The sequence below is a fragment of the Eulemur rufifrons genome, chromosome 20 (assembly GCF_041146395.1).
Source record: "Eulemur rufifrons isolate Redbay chromosome 20, OSU_ERuf_1, whole genome shotgun sequence".
In the NCBI taxonomy this organism is placed as follows: domain Eukaryota; kingdom Metazoa; phylum Chordata; class Mammalia; order Primates; family Lemuridae; genus Eulemur; species Eulemur rufifrons.
The window spans coordinates 15151838-15169847 of NC_091002.1; the positions used below are offsets into that span (position 1 = coordinate 15151838).

At 49.5% G+C, this 18010-nt stretch overlaps 1 protein-coding gene across 1 annotated transcript; it reads right to left on the reverse strand.

The window, feature by feature from the left end:
* Window positions 1–769: 769 nt before the first annotated feature.
* PABPC1L (poly(A) binding protein cytoplasmic 1 like) lies at window positions 770–16917 on the reverse strand. The gene is made up of 8 exons (XM_069495802.1): window positions 16725–16917; window positions 14615–14808; window positions 10774–10889; window positions 9293–9432; window positions 9046–9140; window positions 6673–6810; window positions 4934–5029; window positions 770–790 (listed from the first exon to the last, which is right to left on the reverse strand). The coding sequence occupies exons 1-8, from the start codon at window positions 16915–16917 to the stop codon at window positions 770–772; spliced, it is 993 nt and encodes a 330-aa protein (XP_069351903.1).
* Between the last annotated feature and the right edge of the window lie 1093 nt (window positions 16918–18010).

Sequence of the window (18010 nt, forward strand, 5' to 3'; positions counted from 1 at the left end):
ACGTCTTACTCCAACTTGTGGCTGCTTAAGCAACTGCTAAAAGGAGAGGAATGTTCCCTTCCTGGTGGCCTTCACAGGCTTACATCTTTCTACTTCCTCTAAGTCCCATGAGGTCCCTTCCCAGCCATGCTCCTCAGGACATTAACGTCCAGGGCAGATGTTAACAGGCATCAGATAAAAAAATGACCGTCTAAGTCAGGGAAATGCTATATATTCTATGCCATAATACATATGGGCATATTAGGGTACAATAACGTATGTAGTAAAGAAATTGAGGGTTTTTTTGTTTAATGCAACATTTCCCAAACTTATTTGACCATCGAAAGTCTTTTTCCGCACAGCATTCACGAATCTCTCTGACTGGGAAATGCTGTTTGACAGCAACACTGTAACTCTCTTTTGAAGATGGGGAAACAGAGCTCAGCAGTGAAACGGCCGCCTAGTGAGTTGCCTTGCGAGTCGCCTCGCAGATTTTCCGCAGCAGCGAGTGGGGAGCCTCCAATTGCCTTGTGGAGCTCTAGTCTTCCTGCTCTACCTGCTGTTGGGAGCGAATGTGGCGGGAGCTGTGGGCAGGCTGTCACCTGGGGCACGGCGGGCAGGAAGTAGCTGGCAGGCTGCTGGAAGGATCCCAAGAAGGGGCTGCCCAGGGCCTGCATGGTGGACAGACGCTGCATGTACTGGTTGGTCAAGATGGCCTTCCGCTCCTCTTTGCGCTGGGCCAGCGCCACGTATAGTGGCTTGGTGCCCACGATACGCCCGTTCATCTCTGTCACGGCCTTTGTCGCCTCTTCTGGGGAGGAAAAACACACAAAGCCAAACCCCTTGCTGTGGCCACCCTCTGTCATCACCTAAAAGCAAGACAAGACAAGAGCTGCTGGGGGTGGGGAAGGAAGACTCCCGAAGCTGTGCTCCCCTCCCCTGGGGCCCAGCCCAGCACTGAGCAGGCCCGTGCAAAGCCTGTGACGGAGGGATGGACCGCCACCCCGCGTTTACTGAGGCCTGCTGCATGCCAGATACTTCACGTGCCTTCACACCGCACACGCACAGCCTCCTGATGCCAGAGGTACTGCGACGCCCACTTTATAGGTGAGTAAGGGAGATTCCAGAGAGAGTGACTTGTCCATGGTCACCCAGCCAGGGGCTCGTACGGTCATGGAGGTAAAGGTCTTAAAAAGGGCAATGGAATGTTTTATGGGTTGTCTCTTTAACCCCCCGACCCTTTTTGGGAATTAAAACATGCATTCCTTCCGAGTCCAGTAATCAAGGGGGCAGAAAAATGTTCTTTACTGTTTGTTTTCTAGTATCTTAAACCACAGGAGATGGTTCAACTGAACTGTCTAAGGGTCACAAGATCACTGGAGATAAGGTCAACTGAAACCACCAATTATAGCTCAACAATAATAGCCCAAAGCCACAATATATGACACCAGTCACAGTCACTGAGACCTGAGCCCAACTGCAGAAAACCCTCCTTTTAAAAAGCCCTGTTTTTCTGCTTAGAGACAGGACGGTGGTCTTTGAGAGGCTAGTCCACCACCCTCCTCGTTCGCAGGCTAATAAACTTCTCTTTCCTTTTCCTCACATCACTTGTCCTCATTCTTCGTCCTCACTGATTCAGCCTCAGGGACAAGTACTGAACTTTTGGTGACAATACGTCAGCCAGGACTCAACCCAACAACTGTTCTGGTAAACCTCTACTGCCTCTGCAAGGTACGTAGCCAAGTTCTTCAGGTGTTTGGGGAAGAGGTTCTTAGCCTTTTTATTAAAATAACCTTTTTACTTTGGAATAACTTCAGATTTACAAAAAAGTTACAAAAACAGTACAGAGAGTTGCTAAATATCTTTCGTCCAACTTCCCTTAATGTTAATATGGTACATTTGTCAAAACTACCACATTAACACTGGTACAATGCTGTTAACTATTATACTGTTAGCTCCAGTTAACTACAGTGCCATTAACTGAACTGCAGACTTCATTGGGATTTCACTTTTTTCCACTAATATTCCTTTTCTCTTCTAGGATCCAATCCACATTGCATTTAGGGTTTTTAGAGTCAAGACACTGGCCTGGCTCATTCACTCTGTAAGGACTAGAGCTATTTTTAAAACCTGCCCTGTTAGAACCCATACCGTAAATCAGTGATTTTCAGACTGCATCCTGCTACCCATTAGGAGAGAGGTCTTAACCAGAGAGTCCACGGATCCCCCTCAGGGAGGTCATGAATATAGTTCAGGGGGTCTAGGAACTTGGATGAGGAATAAGTGACATTTTTATTTTCAAATTAGCATGTCCTCCTATTATGAATATGGGCCAAAAAAATCATAGCAGCAGTAGTTGTACCTGTGATTTTATCATGAAAAAAAATCAAATATTGTCATATTACCTTATTACTAATCTCAAAAATATTTATGCTAATTGCTATTTTGCTAGATCTTAAGGTTTACTACATTAATAAAGAAGCACATACTGCCATAGCTTTAGTATTCTGATCACTATATTTCAATATAATTGCTTTTATAATTCCATGAATTTTATTTTATGCATTTAAAAATAGTCTTAGGCCGGGCGCGGTGGCTCACGCCTGTAATCCTAGCACTCTGGGAGGCCGAGGTGGGCGGATCGTTTGAGCTCAGGAGTTCGAGACCAGCCTGAGCAAGAGCGAGACCCCATCTCTACTAAAAATAGAAAGAAAATTAGCTGGACAACTAAAAATATATCTAGAAAAAATTAGCCGGGCATGGTGGTGCATGCCTGTAGTCCCAGCTACTCGGGAGGCTGAGACAGGAGTATCGCTTGAGCTCAGGAGTTTGAGGTTGCTGTGAGCTAGGCTGATGCCACGGCACTCACTCTAGCCTGGGCAACAGAGTGAGACTCTGTCTCAAAAAAAATAAATAAATAAATAAAAATAAAAATAAAAATAGTCTTAGAAGGGGTTCATGGGCTTTGCCAGACAGCCAAAGGAGTCCTAACACAAAGTCATTGTTAAGAACTTTTTTTTTTTTTTTTTTTGAGACAGAGTCTCACTCTATGGCTTGGGCTAGAGTGGCTCACAGCAACCTCCAAATCCTGGGCTCAAGGGATCCTCCTGCCTCAGCCTCCCGAGTTGCTGCGACTACAGGCCTGTGCCAGAAAGTCTGGCTAATTTTTTCTATTTTTAGTAGAGACAGGGTCTCGCTCTTGCTCTGGCTGGTCACAAACTCCTGAGCTCAAGTGATCCTCCTGCCTCGACCTCCCAGAGTGCTAGGATTACAGGCGTGAGCCACTGCACCCAGCCTGTTAAGAACTTGTTAGTAGGTAGTTAATAATGATAAAATTAGTAAAGCTAACACTTATGCAGAGCTTACTACGAACTTGGTAGTGGTGTAAGTATTTATATACATTAACCCATTTAATTTTCATAATCACTATTTTATATAAAATAGAAAATATGTAAATTTTATAGATAAAAAATTATATTTAAAAATCCCCATTTTATAAACTGGCCTATTAAACAGCCTCTTTCATTGTTCTTAGGACATCTCTAGAGGTGGTTAATGTCACTCTTATTTTACAGGTGGATAAACACTTGCCTCAGGCTCTGCAGCTCTGTAATGGTAGGACTGGGATGTACATCTAGGTCTGATTAACTTTAAAATCCCAGCTTTCAACCATATTCCCATACAAGTGTATATGCATTTTCTGGGTGAGAGGCCCACAGGTTTTTATAGTGTTTAATCAATTTTACTGATGACTAATGTACATGTCTCACAGCTTTCTGTCACATTTTTCAAAAAGACCTAAACCCAGAAAGCTTTAGAACATTTATTTCCCACCCCTCCCTAAACACCAGGCTCCCTGAAGGATATTTAAAATTGGACTCAACAGGCAAAAGAACTCCTAGACCACTTTCTCAGAACCCAATCATCTCGTCACGCACAAGGGTCCCCAGTCCCATCACCCACACTGATCTCTTTGGAAAGTTCCTCATTCCCACCCGCAGCTCCCTGCCTGCTCACAGTCAAGTCAAACACTGCTGCTACTACTGCTGCTTCTTCCGGGAAGTCCTCCCTCCTGCCCCACTGAGTGTCTGCCACTCTGCCTCCCTGGCTTACAAAATACAAAAGGTAGGGATGAATCTAACTTCCTCACTAGACTATCAGCTACTTCAAAGGCAGGGGCTGCCTCTAATTTGTTCCCAATGTTTCCCACAGAGCCTGGTAAGACAGCAGGTGCTTGAATACGGAATGAACAAACATTGAGTCATCTCAAAATCAACTGGGGAGCTTTTAAAAATAAGAGGTCCAAGCCCTACCCCTAGAGTTCTACTTTCAACGCCTGCTCCAGGCATCTACTTAAGAACTGCCCAGGGGAGTCTAATGAGAAGCCAAGGCTGAGGACCACTCAGGGAGCCCAACACCCCCATCCTATGGCTGAGGCTCAGGAGTTAAGACACCTGCTCAAGGTTACAGAGCTACTGAGTAGATGAGCCAGTTGTCACATCTCAGGTGCATAACAGGGCTGGGCACACGGTAGGTGCTCAATAAATGGAGAACAATGAACGAAGAGTGACGCAGCCCAACCCTCTCATTTTCCAGATGGGAAATCTGAAGCCCGGAAGAGGTTATGTCATTGGTGAAGGGCAGACAACAATAGTCAATGGAGACCTGGATTTCTGGAATCTGGCATGCAGTAGGTGCTCAATAAATGCTTGTAGACTGAACCAAGGTTACAGTGAGCCCCAACAAGTCCAGCTGTGTGGCTGGGACTGTATTTCTAGCCTCTTCCCTTCCAGCCCAGACAAGGCTGCAGGTGGACCGCAAGCTCCTATGGGGTCAGGGGCCCAAAAGGGGCAGCTCAGCACAAACTCCCGGGAAGCTGTGCGGTAAGAGGATGGTGGGGGCAGAGGGTGGTGAGAGGGAAGGCTGTCCCCCCGGAGGTGTTCCCAGCCCTCACCTTCGCACTGGTAATCACTCCATAGGGAGAGAACTCTTTCCTCAGTTTTTCATCATCGATGGTGTCATCCAGGTTCTTCACATACAGGTTCACGCCCTAGAAGGAAGGGACATGGCTAGATGTGCCCTCCCTCCGAGCCCCAGACGGCCCTGGGGAGAGCAGGGGGCCGGCATAGGCCCGAGGGGCACTGGGAGCCCTGCTAGCCCAGCCTTCTGCTCCCATTTCCCACAGCACCTGTGTACCCCAATCACTGGCCTTCCCATCACCAGGGAGCTGCAGCCCCCACAATCCCTAGAAGTCCCCCGGCAGTTGTCATACACCTGCAGTGGTCCCCCTGTCATAGAGGGCACCCTGAGGCACAGGGCCAGCCCCAAGCTAGCTCTCCAGACGGCCGACGTGGAGCAGCAGGAGGCAGAGCTCCTCGCGGGCTGGGCCCCGGGCCAGACCCCAAGTACAGGTGACAGCTGCCCTCCACGCCTACCAGCTGAGGAGCCCCAGACATAGCACCCATGCTGGGGCCAGGCACCACTCTAAGCTCTTCCACACATTTTAATTTTGAACCCTCACAACAGCCCTACAAGGAGGGCTCACTTTCAATGTTCACGCCCACTTTACAGACGACAAAACGGAAGCAAGAACAGGTTAACTAAACTGCCCCTACGTGGCGGGGACAGGACTGACCCGGGCAGTCTCACTCGAGTCTGTGCTCCTCACTCCTGAATGACAGCTGCCTCCACTGACCTCCTCCTTCCGGACCTCCCAAGCACAGAAGTGTGCGAAGGCGCAACGGAGTGGAGACCACACGGTTACGCAGTGCACCATGCGGCTCTCACGGATTAGATTACATGATGCGTATTTTGTGCTGGAAGACTATAAACCCCTGAAAACGGACAGGCACAACTGGGGGTGGTGGTGTACACACAAGGTTCTCAACCTCAGCACTAGTGACACTTTGTGCCAGGTGGTTCTTTGCCGGGGGGTTGTCCTTTGCACTGTAGGGTGTTTGGCAGCACCCCTGGCCTCCACCCAGCCGATGCCAGTGGCACCCTGTCACCCAAATACGACTCCTGAAAATCCCAGATGGTGCCAAATGTTCCCCTGGGAACAAAACTGCCCCTCACTAAGAACTACTGGGTATATATGTTAGTGTGTGGGGGTGGGGGGACTATGTATATTTATACCCTTCTCCATGAGGGATCTAGAACTTTTACTAAACGTTTTAGAGGTGTTCATTTCCCAGAGAGGTTCAGATTGTACTAATCTATGATATACATTTTAATTAACTATATTAACTTAATTTTAATGGCTGCATGACATCCCAACTTTTGGATGTGACATATTTGGCCTAATTATTTCAGCCAGGAGTAAGACTTCCTCTGGGGGCATTTGGTAATACATAGGGCACTTCGGGTGTCCATGACTGGAGGCGGCAGCTGGTACTGAGCGGGCAGGGGTTAGAGATGCTAACTGATCCCGTGTAAAGGATTATTCCAACCAAAAGGTCACAGCACCCCAACTAACCCCCTATGGCTGGGCCGTTGGGGTGTCTCTCCACCCCAACAGTCTCTCCACTGTTATGAATCAGGCCGTGGAGACCATCCCACGCTCATCCGATCCCTACCCTGAGCCATATACCCAGAAGTAGGGTCACTAGAGAATGGACTCACATTCGGGGACCCCTCCCCCATACACAGCCGCTCTCACGCAGCAGCGACTGCCACCAGGAGGCCTGACCTCACCTGGTAACGGGTCAGCCGGTCCTGCTTCATCTGCTCGAACCTGCGCTTCAGCTCGTTCTGCCGCTCCACCCGCTTCTGGGCCCGGCCCACGTACAGCAGCTGCCCGCTCACGTCCTTCCCGTTCATGTGGACCACAGCCTGCGGGGACAAGGAGGGACAGCTGCCTGGTAACCAGCTGGCCATGGCCCTGGCCCTCACCCTGGCCTAGAGGAGACACCTGGAAACCAGGCCATCCATGCCAACTGAGAGTATTAGCACCAGGATAGAGGCCATTTAAAGTATATCCACTTTTTAAAAATATGAACATTTCAGAGTAAACCACAGATTAAAAAAATTGGGGCTGGGTGAGGTGGCTCATGCCTGTGATCCCAGCATTTGGGAGGCCGAGGATTGTTTGAAGCCAGGAATACAGCAAGTAAGCTATGGTTGGGTCACTCACTCCGACCTGGGCAGCAAAGCGAGAACCCATCGCTTAAAAAAAGAAAGAAAGAAAGAAAGGGAAAAAAATTGATTGTGTCTCTACTTTAAAAAGTGAAATTGAAATTTGCAAAGTTTCCCATATTTAGAATTTAAATGTTTTAAATATGCATTTAAAGTATGGGAAGATCTAAATATATTACTAAGTGAAAAAAGCTGATCTGCAAAGCCTACATACTCTATGATTCCAACTACATGACATTCTAGAAAAGGCAAAACTACAGAGCCAGTGAAAGGTTCAGGGGTTGCCAGGAGTTAGGGGGCAGGGAGGGATGAACAGGCAGAACACAGAGGATTTTTAGGGCAATGAAAATACTCTGTATGATACTAAAATAGTGATACAGGCTGGGCATGGTGGCTCAAGCCTGTAATCCTAGCGCTGTGGGACATTGATGTAGGAGAATCGCTTGAGGCCAGAGTTTGAGACCAGCCTGGGTAACAAAGCGAGACCCCTAGACCTGTTTCTACAAAAAAAAAAAAAAAAACTGGCCTGTCACAGTGGCTCACGCCTGTAATCCTAACACTCTGGGAGGCCAAGGCGGGAGGATCGCTTGAGCTGAGGAATTCAAGACCAGCCTGGGCAAGAGTGAGACTCCATTTCTACCAAAACTGGAAAAAATTAACTGGGCGCAGTGGCGAGCACTTGTAGTTCCAGCTACAGGGAGGATGAGGCAGGAGGATCGCTTGAGCTCAAGAGTTTGAGATTGCAGTGAGCTATGATGATGCCACTGCACTCTACCCAGGGTGACAGAGGAAGACTGTCTCAAAAAAAAAAAAAAAAAAAATTAGCCAGGTGTGGTGGCACACACCTATGGTCCCAGCCACTCAGGATGCTGAGGCAGGAGGATCACTTGAGCCCAGGATTACAAGGTTGCAGTGAGCTATGATGACACCACTGCACTCTAGCCTGGGTAATAGAGACCCTGTCTCAAAAAATAAATAAAAATAAAAATAAATAAAATAGTAGCTACATGTCATTTGTGAGGGCTTTAATTCATTCTTTTGGAAACATTTGTGTCTTACCAACCCTTGTTGATTTTTCTTTTCCTCAGTTAACTGGCCTAAGCCTGCTAGATCCTAAGCGCCACTGCGTAAAATCCTGCATCTTCTGCAAGATATGCAACTTTTCTCTGCAATCCATTTACACTGGACTGAATTTTCATTGACTTATCTGCAAAAATCATCAGAAGTCAGACTCGGCCGGGCGCGGTGGCTCACGCCTGTAATCCTAGCACTCTGGGAGGCCGAGGTGGGCGGATCGTTTGAGCTCAGGAGTTCGAGACCAGCCTGAGCAAGAGCGAGACCCCACCTCTACTAAAAATAGAAAGAAATTATATGGACAGCTAAAAATATATATAGAAAAAATTAGCCGGGCATGGTGGCACATGCCTGTAGTCCCAGCTACTCGGGAGGCTGAGACAGGAGGATCGCTTGAGCTCAGGAGTTTGAGGTTGCTGTGAGCTAGGCTGATGCCACGGCACTCACTCTAGCCTGGGCAACAGAGTGAGACTCTGTCTCAAAAAAAAAAAAAAAAAAAAAAAAAAAAAAAGAAGTCAGACTCAAGTATATACATTGACTCAATGGTTAGGATCAGACGCTGGTGTTAGGAGAAATGTTTGAAGGGGAACTGATTTTTCAAGTGGTCAGTTCACTAACAAATATCTTTACATAAAATGATGACTTTTGCTTCCCAGCTAAATATTCAATTGTGTGGACCTCAGGTCTTAGAAGCAACCAAAGAAGGATGAAGCCTTTGGCCTTTGCACCACAGGCAGGAGGGGCCCTGCCTCCTGCCCAGGCTGGGGAGGGACAGCCGGAGCCCGCAGCCGATCTCCCTTCTTCCCGGTCCTGGCTCGGTGCCCCCTCCCCGGAACAGAGCTGTGGGGAGGCTCCTACCTTCTGGGCTTCTTCATGCTTCTCAAAGTTGACAAAGCCAAAGCCCCGGGAGTGGCCACTGTTGTCCCTCATCACCTTCACACTCAGCATCTTTCCTGGGAAGGACCAACCTCGCTTAAAGCCGAGCTTGGGAAATCCCAAGATGTTCCCTCCCTGACCACGTCCTCAGAAGGGCCCCTCCTCCCTGCCAGACCTGGAGGAGAAGAGGAGAAATAGCGACCCCCTCCTCCCTCGGGAACACGCCCACCAAACTGGGAGAAGAGCTCCTGCAGGCCGTGCTCATCCACATCCGCTTGGAGGTTCTTCACATAGATGTTCGTGAACTCCATGGCCCGCGCCCCCAGCTCCGCCTCCCGCTCCCGTCGGGACTTGAACTGGCCAACAAAACTGTGGACACGACAAGGTAGGCAGCTGCAGCCATTGGCCACCCCCGTTCCCAACCCAGGCCCAACTGCTGCCCTTCACCAAGGCCTCCGTGTCCCTCATCAGGAGACTGGTGAGCAGCACTGCTTAGGATATACCCAAGGCCCAACCACCTCCAACAGCCAGGATGCGATGTCCCAGAGCTTGCCCCCAGCATGAGGTTAAAACTTCTTTCTTGTGACAAATGCATACAGAACTACTGCTATGTACTAGACAGGAGAGAGTACAGGAGATAAGAACTTGGGATTGGACCCTTGCTCTGCAACTGCCTAGCTGTGTGACCCTGGGTAAGTTATTTAACCTCTCTGAGCCTCAGTGTTCATTCCTGTAAAACTGGGGATCAAATCCAAGTCGCTGGGCTTTGCTTATTTATTTAACATGTACTGAGTGTACTGGAGAAGCAGGGGTAAGCAGATTAGACACGGTCAATGCCAGTCTCACCATGGGGGTGGAGAATGGAGTGAAACCACTTAAATACAACATTAATTTTAAAAGCTGTAATTTCCAAGTTCAGGTAAACACATCTAGGAAAATATCCTAGATGAGGGGAAAAAAAAACCAAGCATAAGAAATTCTGGTGGCATCTATGGCATATTTGGCACAAACGAGTGGCGGCAGGCACCAAAAATTGAAGAAGACTGAGTGGCGAAGGTAAACTTGAATAAACTATAGCCAAATGTAGGCACCTCTCTGAGAATTGGGAAAGCCCACCAGATTAACTGGGCAGGTGCACAGGCCCCTCCCCTCAGAAACCCTGAACAAAAATGACTCTCAGGACCTCTCCCAGCTCAAAGCCACCTTCACTCCCAGGCCCTGACCACGGGGCTGGGCCATAAGATGGGCAGAATCAAAACTTGGGGAGGGGAACAGCCGGCGGCGGATTCTCTCCAGCATCCACAGCTCAATTTTCCCATCTGTGAAGTGGGGGTGATACCAAGCTTAACTGTATGAAGAGGGCAGGCTAAGCATACACCTACTTTTCTTTCTACCCCCAAATCTCATGAAACACCACAAAAAGTTTAAGAAATAAAATTCACAGTCATACCGCGAAGGCTGGAAGACAGATGCAACTGAGTTGATTAACGACATGGCCATTAGCTGTTTCCTCCAGAATTTCAAAATCATTGCTCTCTTTACTACTCAGAACAATCCTCTATGCCTAGCCTCAGCTCCATTTTTATGTGCCGGAAGAGAGTCCCTGAGAAACCTAGCGACTTGTCTGAGTTTACGCTTTGAGGAAGACTGCCTGCCGCGCCACGCTTCTGTCCCCACGGCCTCAGCCCCTCCCCTGGGCCCAGCACTCACACTTTGCGGTCGTTCAGCAGCATCCCATTCATGGTGCTGATGGCGTTCTGTGCCGCTTCGTGGGTCTCAAAATGAACAAAGCCGAAGCCCCGGGAGCCATGCTCGTCACACGCCACCTGGGCCACAGGGAAGGAGGACGGGGAAAGCATGGACAGAGGGCTCAGGCAGAAAAGCACGGCCAAGGTGAGGATGACCTGCACCTGCATGCTTGCTCCGAGGACAACCCTACACCACACAGTAGCCCACGTTAGAGATGGGAAACTAAAGCTCAGAGCGAGCCATCCACTTGCCTAAGATAACAGACTAACGAGGAAGAATGTCCTCAAATGAACATAGGTTTCATCTAAACCACAGATTAGCTTTTAATTGTCTTAAGGTGATGGGCAAAAGGATAAGATTCAACCCCCTACACTTGCATCCTTGTTTCTAACAGCAAACTAGAAACAACCTGTGTCCATCAAGGGGAAACCAGTTAAATAGATTACAATACATTCGTACCGGCCTGTGTATGTGCACAGTTGAAGAGAATGTGGTGTATGACATGGCTGATAGCTATCTGTAAGATATATTGTTAAGTGAATTAAAAAGTCCATTTGGGTTAAAGTGAGCATCTATGCATTGGAAGCTTTGAAACAGACACACACAAAACTGTTCATAATGATTATTTCTGGGGACCAGGGCTAGGAGAGAGCGAGCCTTCTTTTTCACTTTCTTCCCTTCCACATTGTTTAAACTTTACCAATTCATGTGTTATTTCAACAATAGGCTTGTTTCAATTTTTAAAAAGATGCACAAGGCCGGGCGCGGTGGCTCACGCCTGTAATCCTAGCACTCTGGGAGGCCGAGGTGGGCGGATCGTTTGAGCTCAGGAGTTCGAGACCAGCCTGAGCAAGAGCGAGACCCCATCTCTACTAAAAATAGAAAGAAATTATATGGACAGCTAAAAATATATATAGAAAAAATTAGCCGGGCATGGTGGCGCATGCCTGTAGTCCCAGCTACTTGGGAGGCAGAGGCAGGAGGATCGCTTGAGCCCGGGAGTTTGAGGTTGCTGTGAGCTAGGCTGACGCCACGGCACTCACTCTAGCCTGGGCAACAGAGTGAGACTCTGTCTCAAAAAAAAAAAAAAAAAAAAAAAAAAAAAAAAGATGCACAAACATCCTGTTCCCATCCCATAACCCTCCCAATTCAAGTTATTGCAGAAGGACAGAGTTTAAGAACAGGGAAAGACCCTCTGGTTCACATAGTTCCCCTCCCTCTTGTTGAGCAGAAAGACCCCTGACCCTGTTTCAAGGGCACCGTGGCCCCGCTCATCCCTGCAGCCACAGCCTCAGCTCAGCTACGTGGCCTTTTCTGCCTAGACGACCACCACCACCTCCCCTCCCGGCTGCGCACTGACCGCTGGGATGCTCTTTCTAAAATGTAATTCTGACCATGTCCCTTTAATCTCTAGTAGCTTCCATCCACAGAACTATATCAACTTGGCATTTGAGGCTCTCCGGTGGGCCCTGCACAAATACTGCTTCCAAATCCACGCCTCACCTGCACCTCTCTACCTCTCCAGCCCCAAACAGGGTCCCTCCACTGTCAACTCAAGCCCTTACTCTTCCATGCAGACATTTTTTTTTTTTTTTTTGAGACAGAGTCTCACTCTGTTGCCTGGGCTAGAGTGAGTGCCGTGGCGTCAGCCTAACTCACAGCAACCTCACACTCCTGGGCTCAAGCGATCCTCCTGCCTCAGCCTCCGGAGTAGCTGGGACCACAGGCATGCGCCACCATGCCCGGCTAATTTTTTCTAGATATATTTTTGGTTGGCCAGATCATTTCTTTCTATTTTAGTAGAGAACGGGGGGGGGGGGGGGGGGGGAGGGGTGTCTCGCTCTTGCTCAGGCTGGTCTCAAACTCCTGACCTCAAGCGATCCACCCACCTCGGCCTCCCAGAGTGCTAGGATTACAGGCATGAGCCACCGCGCCCGGCCTCCATTCAGACTTAATCATGTTGACTAGGTCAAGCACCTGCTAACAGCATCACACACTTACCTTGTTATATTTGCCATGAGAACTCCTCCAAGCAATTCTTAACCTCTGAGCCCCAGGAAGGAAAATGTAAATAAGCAACTAGTCCAAGGTCAGCCAGCAGAAGGAATTTCTTAATTATTATAGTTATCACTTAGATGCTTAATGTGCCAGGTCTCTTTTAAGGACTACACAGGTGAGGAAAAAACCTAACACACAGAAAGTACTTGATCAATCTGCCATTACTTTTTTTTTTTTTTTTTTTTTGAGACAGAGTCTCTCTCTGTTGCCCAGGCTAGAGTGAGTGCCGTGGCGTCAGCCTAGCTCACAGCAACCTCAAACTCCTGAGCTCAAGGGATCCTCCTGCCTCAGCCTCCCGAGTAGCTGGGACTACAGGCATGCACCACCATGCCCGGCTAATTTTTTCTATATATATTTTTAGCTGTCCATATAATTTCTTTCTATTTTTAGTAGAGATGGGGTCTCGCTCTTGCTCAGGCTGGTCTCGAACTCCTGAGCTCAAACGATCCGCCCACCTCGGCCTCCCAGAGTGCTAGGATTACAGGCGTGAGCCACCGCGCCCGGCCTAATCTGCCATTACTTTTGTAGGAACTTACCACACAGTTAAGAGTCTCTGTCTTCCACTGATTCTCAAAGACAGGGAACAGCCTTGTTTCTCTGCCACAGGGAATTATTAGCACATTACTGCACTTCTTAAGCCTGCTCCTCTGAGCCACAGAGACAGTCCCTTATCCACGGGGAGGTTGTGAGTCCTATTTGAGAACTTAAGCATTGTGTCTGGCATAAAAGTAGCCCTCAATAAAAGTTCTAACACAGTGGTCACCAAAATTCCCCGTGCTCTCCAGAAGGGGCATACACCCAAAGGATACAGGGTAACCATCCTCATAAAATCTAGAGGCAGAATATCCAGGTTTAAGCCCTCTGGTCAAGGCACAGACCTACTATGGTATGGCCTCGGATCCTCAGCATCCTCAAAGTCAAAGAAATAATCAGAGCCCTTTTCAAATGATGATACTCAAATATTTATGAAGCACCTAATACGTGTCACATCTTATTCAAAGCACTGAGATACAACAGTAACTAAGAACAGGATCACTACTCTTTCATGGAACTTATAGTATAAGAGAAATCTTAGAAATAAGATTTGGTCCATTAATTGCTGTGGTGGCCCCAAATGATGGCCTTCACCCTTCATCCTATCATTTCTACTGCCCTCTCATTCTGAATGTGGCCCGGCCTTGTGATTTGCTTTGGCCAATCCAACGCAGTGGAAGTGATAGTGTTCCAGTTCTGAGTTTAGGTCTCAAGAGGCATGGGGAGCTTCCGCTCTGTCTTCTGGGTCCCTGCCTTTGCCATGAGAAAAGCCTGGGTGAGTCTGCTAGAGGATGAAAAACCACAGGGAGGAAAGCCAAGACGCTCCATCTGGCAGCCAGCCGCTCCCTCACATGCCCACCGAGAGCTCCCATCTAGCTTTTAGCAGGCGTAAGAGGGAGCCCAGCCAAGACCAGAAGAAATGTCCAGCTGAACCCAGCCCAAATTGCCAACTGCAGCATTGTGAGCTAACTACATGGTTGTTGTTGATAGCCACTAAGTTTGGGGTGGCGACACTGCAAGAGCTGACCCACACACAGGTAACCTCTGATAGTTCATGGAAGATCACACTGAAAGAACAGCTACCATTCAAGTGCTTGCTATACCTGCAGCTTTACTGAAAGGACCTTGTAAACTGTAAAGTGAGGTGTTACTTGGCATCCCTCTGTGAGACAGGCGGTTGACACTGATCCCCCCAAAGAGGCACACCCACCTTGCAAGAGAGGATGTTCCCAAAGGTGGAGAAGGTATCATATAAAGCCTTGTTGTCGATGGAGTCCTCTAGGTTCTTGATGAAGATGTTGCCCACACCTGACTTGCGAAGTCCTGGGTCTCGCTGGGACCACATCATGCGGATGGGCTGGCCTTTGATCACCTCAAAGTTCATTGTGTCCAGTGCCCGCTCCGCTGGACAGGAGGAGGAGAGAAAGGAGCAAGTTAAGGGGATTTTCTTACCCTGACCCTGCTAAGGTGCTTAATTAGGAGCGGGGCTGGGGGTGGGGGAGGGGGTGCCAGGGAAGGAAGTCATTGTCTGAGTCCCACCTGAGATAGGAGCCTGAAGGCTCAGGAGGGATGAAGTGAGAGAATTAGTGTGCCTGGTGTTCTGCCCACCTTCTAGCTGTGATCTCATATGAGCAGGGATTCCTATTCCCATTTTACAGATGGAAACATTGAGGCTCAGAAAGGTGAAAACTCAGTGGCAGAGCCAGGTTTATTCTAGCCTGGAAAGCACATTGAATAGCTAAGAATGTTCCTATGACCAGGGATGAAGCAGTTTGAGGAAATTTAAGCTCAGAGGTGCTGAAGAGCAGAGTTGAGATTCCATCCCAATCACTCTGGCTCTGGGGGAAGTGAACATCACCTCTCTGAGCCTGTTCCTCCCCTGTAAAGTGGGGATGACGATGTTACCTATTTTTCCACACCTAACAAAGGGAGATATACCACCTACCTCCAGGTTGTCGGACAGATTGAAAGTTAAATGAGGCATGCAAGGGGCCTTGTTTGTACTTTGTGCCTGATACAAAACAGGTGTTTGGTAAACAGTTGTGCTGAAAACAGTAGCCTATGCCCATCCTCCTGCAACCGCTATGGCCTATTCCCTCCCAGGTAACGTGCACCCCCTGCTTTAGGGACTCTGCCAGTCTCAACGGCATGGAGGGGCTGCGGGGAACACAGGGAGCAAGTTTCAGGAAGCCTGGGTTCTCCATGGGGTCCTCCCATAAACACCCAGGGGCAAAGCCCTTCTCTCTGCAGCTCAGTTTTCCCATCATGAAGTGGGGCAAAAAGGTCAGGTCCTGCTTCACTCGCAGGGCTTGGAGGAAGATGGGAAGAAGCAGGAGGTGGGGCAAGGGGAAGGCACCCTGGAATCCAGCTCAGTCACCTATGGGGAAAGGGCTTTGCAGAAAAACCCATCCCCCAGCAAACTCCCAGCCCAGGGAACCTCCCCATCCACCCAGGAGACCTGGAGTAAGGGCGCCCTCTGTGGACCTGGCTGGGGCAGGCCTTTTTGGTTAAGTTTCTGGAGTCTTATACCAGAAGGTTACAAGCTACTATTGTTTTTCTTAGGTTATCACTTAAAGGCACTTACAATGTGCCAAATGAACAGGAGTTACTTCCTAGACATCAGTTCTCCATTCTTTATGTTACTGGGGAATAAGTCTTAGCCCCATTTTACAGATGACTGAGGTGCCCAAGCTCACGCCCTCAAGGCAGAGCTCCAGCAAAACCTGCTGCCCTAATCTTTAGTCTCTCCACTCTCAACAGAAGTGCAGACATACTCATCTGACAAGCTCTAATCAACCCTGTCAGCTGTGAGAAAATGGGGGGGAGGGGCACCAGGTGTCGATCTCACGGCACACTGCCCAGAGAGCCCAGAGCCCAGGACCCGGCTCGCTTGGCTTCCTCACCAGGTGCTTTGACTCTCTTATCCTTACAAACACTCTACAAGGCAGGCAAGACCCCCATTCTCCAGACAGGCTTCTGAAGCTCAGAATGGTTGCATAACTCGCCCAAACACAGCTGCCGTGTGTCTATCCCAGGCCTGCCCGACCTAAAGCCCTTCGCTGTTTTCACTCGGCCTTAATCTCTCTCCTCTGTGAAGTGGAGCAATACCGGCAAGCTGCACAGCAATTGCCAATTCCCATCTCAGAGATCGGCCCCTGCCAACGCCCTCAATCTTTGGGCCTCAGTTTCCCTGGCTGCAAAATGTTAGATGAAAGCGAGGGCGGCTCAGTCCCGGATGCCGTCTCGCTTGTCTCTCTGCTGGCTGTCCGTCTGTCCGTCGTCGGTGGTCCTGTCCATCTCCCGCTCCCCCGGGGGCTCACCGTCGGCGGGCTGCTGGAAGTTGATGTAGGCGTACCCCAGCGAGCGCCGGGTGGCCACGTCGCGGCACACGCGGATGGACAGGATGGGGCCGGCAGGCGAGAACTTCTCATAGAGCATGGCCTCAGTCACATCGGGGTGCAGATCGCCCACGTAGAGCGAGGCGAGGGGGTAGCCCGAGCTGCTGGCGTTCATGGTGGGCAGGGGGCCGGGACTACCGGGGGAAACGAGGAGCCGGGTCACCGAGCGGCCCGCGCTCACCCAGGCCGGAGCCTCGGAAGCGGCGGGCGCACACCCAGGGCAGCTCCGGGACTCTCCCTCCCCAGCGGCCGACCCCTTCCCTTTACCGCCCCCGGGGCTCAGCGCGCCAATTGTGGGCACGCTCAGGAGCCCCGCCCCGGGACCGTTCCGGAGCCTACACCCCACCTGGGGCCAAAGTGATCTAGAAGCCGCAGGTGGGGGAATCTCTGACCCCACCCCGAGAGGCGGAGAAAAGCCCTCGATCTGGCCTAGGGTAGGGCTGCAGAGAAGTGGGTGGAGCTGAGAACTCCCAGCAGTGGGACCGCAAATTGGGTTCTAATTCCAGAGTAGGTCATTGCCTTTCTGGACTCGTTTACTATCTCGGTAAAATGGAAACGACTACCTCTTGGCAAGGATTAAAAGAGACCGTGCTTTTTGTGCATTTCACATACAAATGGGACAATTCCCAACCGTACTCCCTGTTTCAAAGCTTGTGTTGAGAATGTTTTCCAAAACACCCTGATCCAGTCCAACATCTGCACGAAGATGAAAATGGCTTTGTGCCTTGGGATGGAAGGCTCCATGAGAATTCAAGACCACTAAAGCTTTCCTTGACACTGGCTCTTACAAATTGTCAAGACCTGTCTATTGACTAAGCCATTCCACCTGCATTCCACCAGAAAGGTTCATGGAGTTACTTGTGACCCAGCCTATATGGGAACAGTAGGGACCCAACAGCAGCACAAGGCCGAGGTGACCCTAAACAGAGCAACAAGACTCAATCTGAGCTTGCAGCCTCGATCTATCTGTGGCATGGGGCCATTAAAAACCAAAATCCAAAAAACCGAATCCACTGTGGATCAATACTACACTTTGCCTCTCATAGGGACTCTCGTGGTTTCCCTGGTGCAAGCAGCAGGTGGGCTTTGACAGGTGGAACAGCTCCCAAACCAGGCAGGAGCTGGTCTGAATGTCCAGCCTCACAGCAGCAAGGAAACACCAACGAACTATAATTTGGGGTTCAAAAAAGACCCTTGTCTCCTAACTT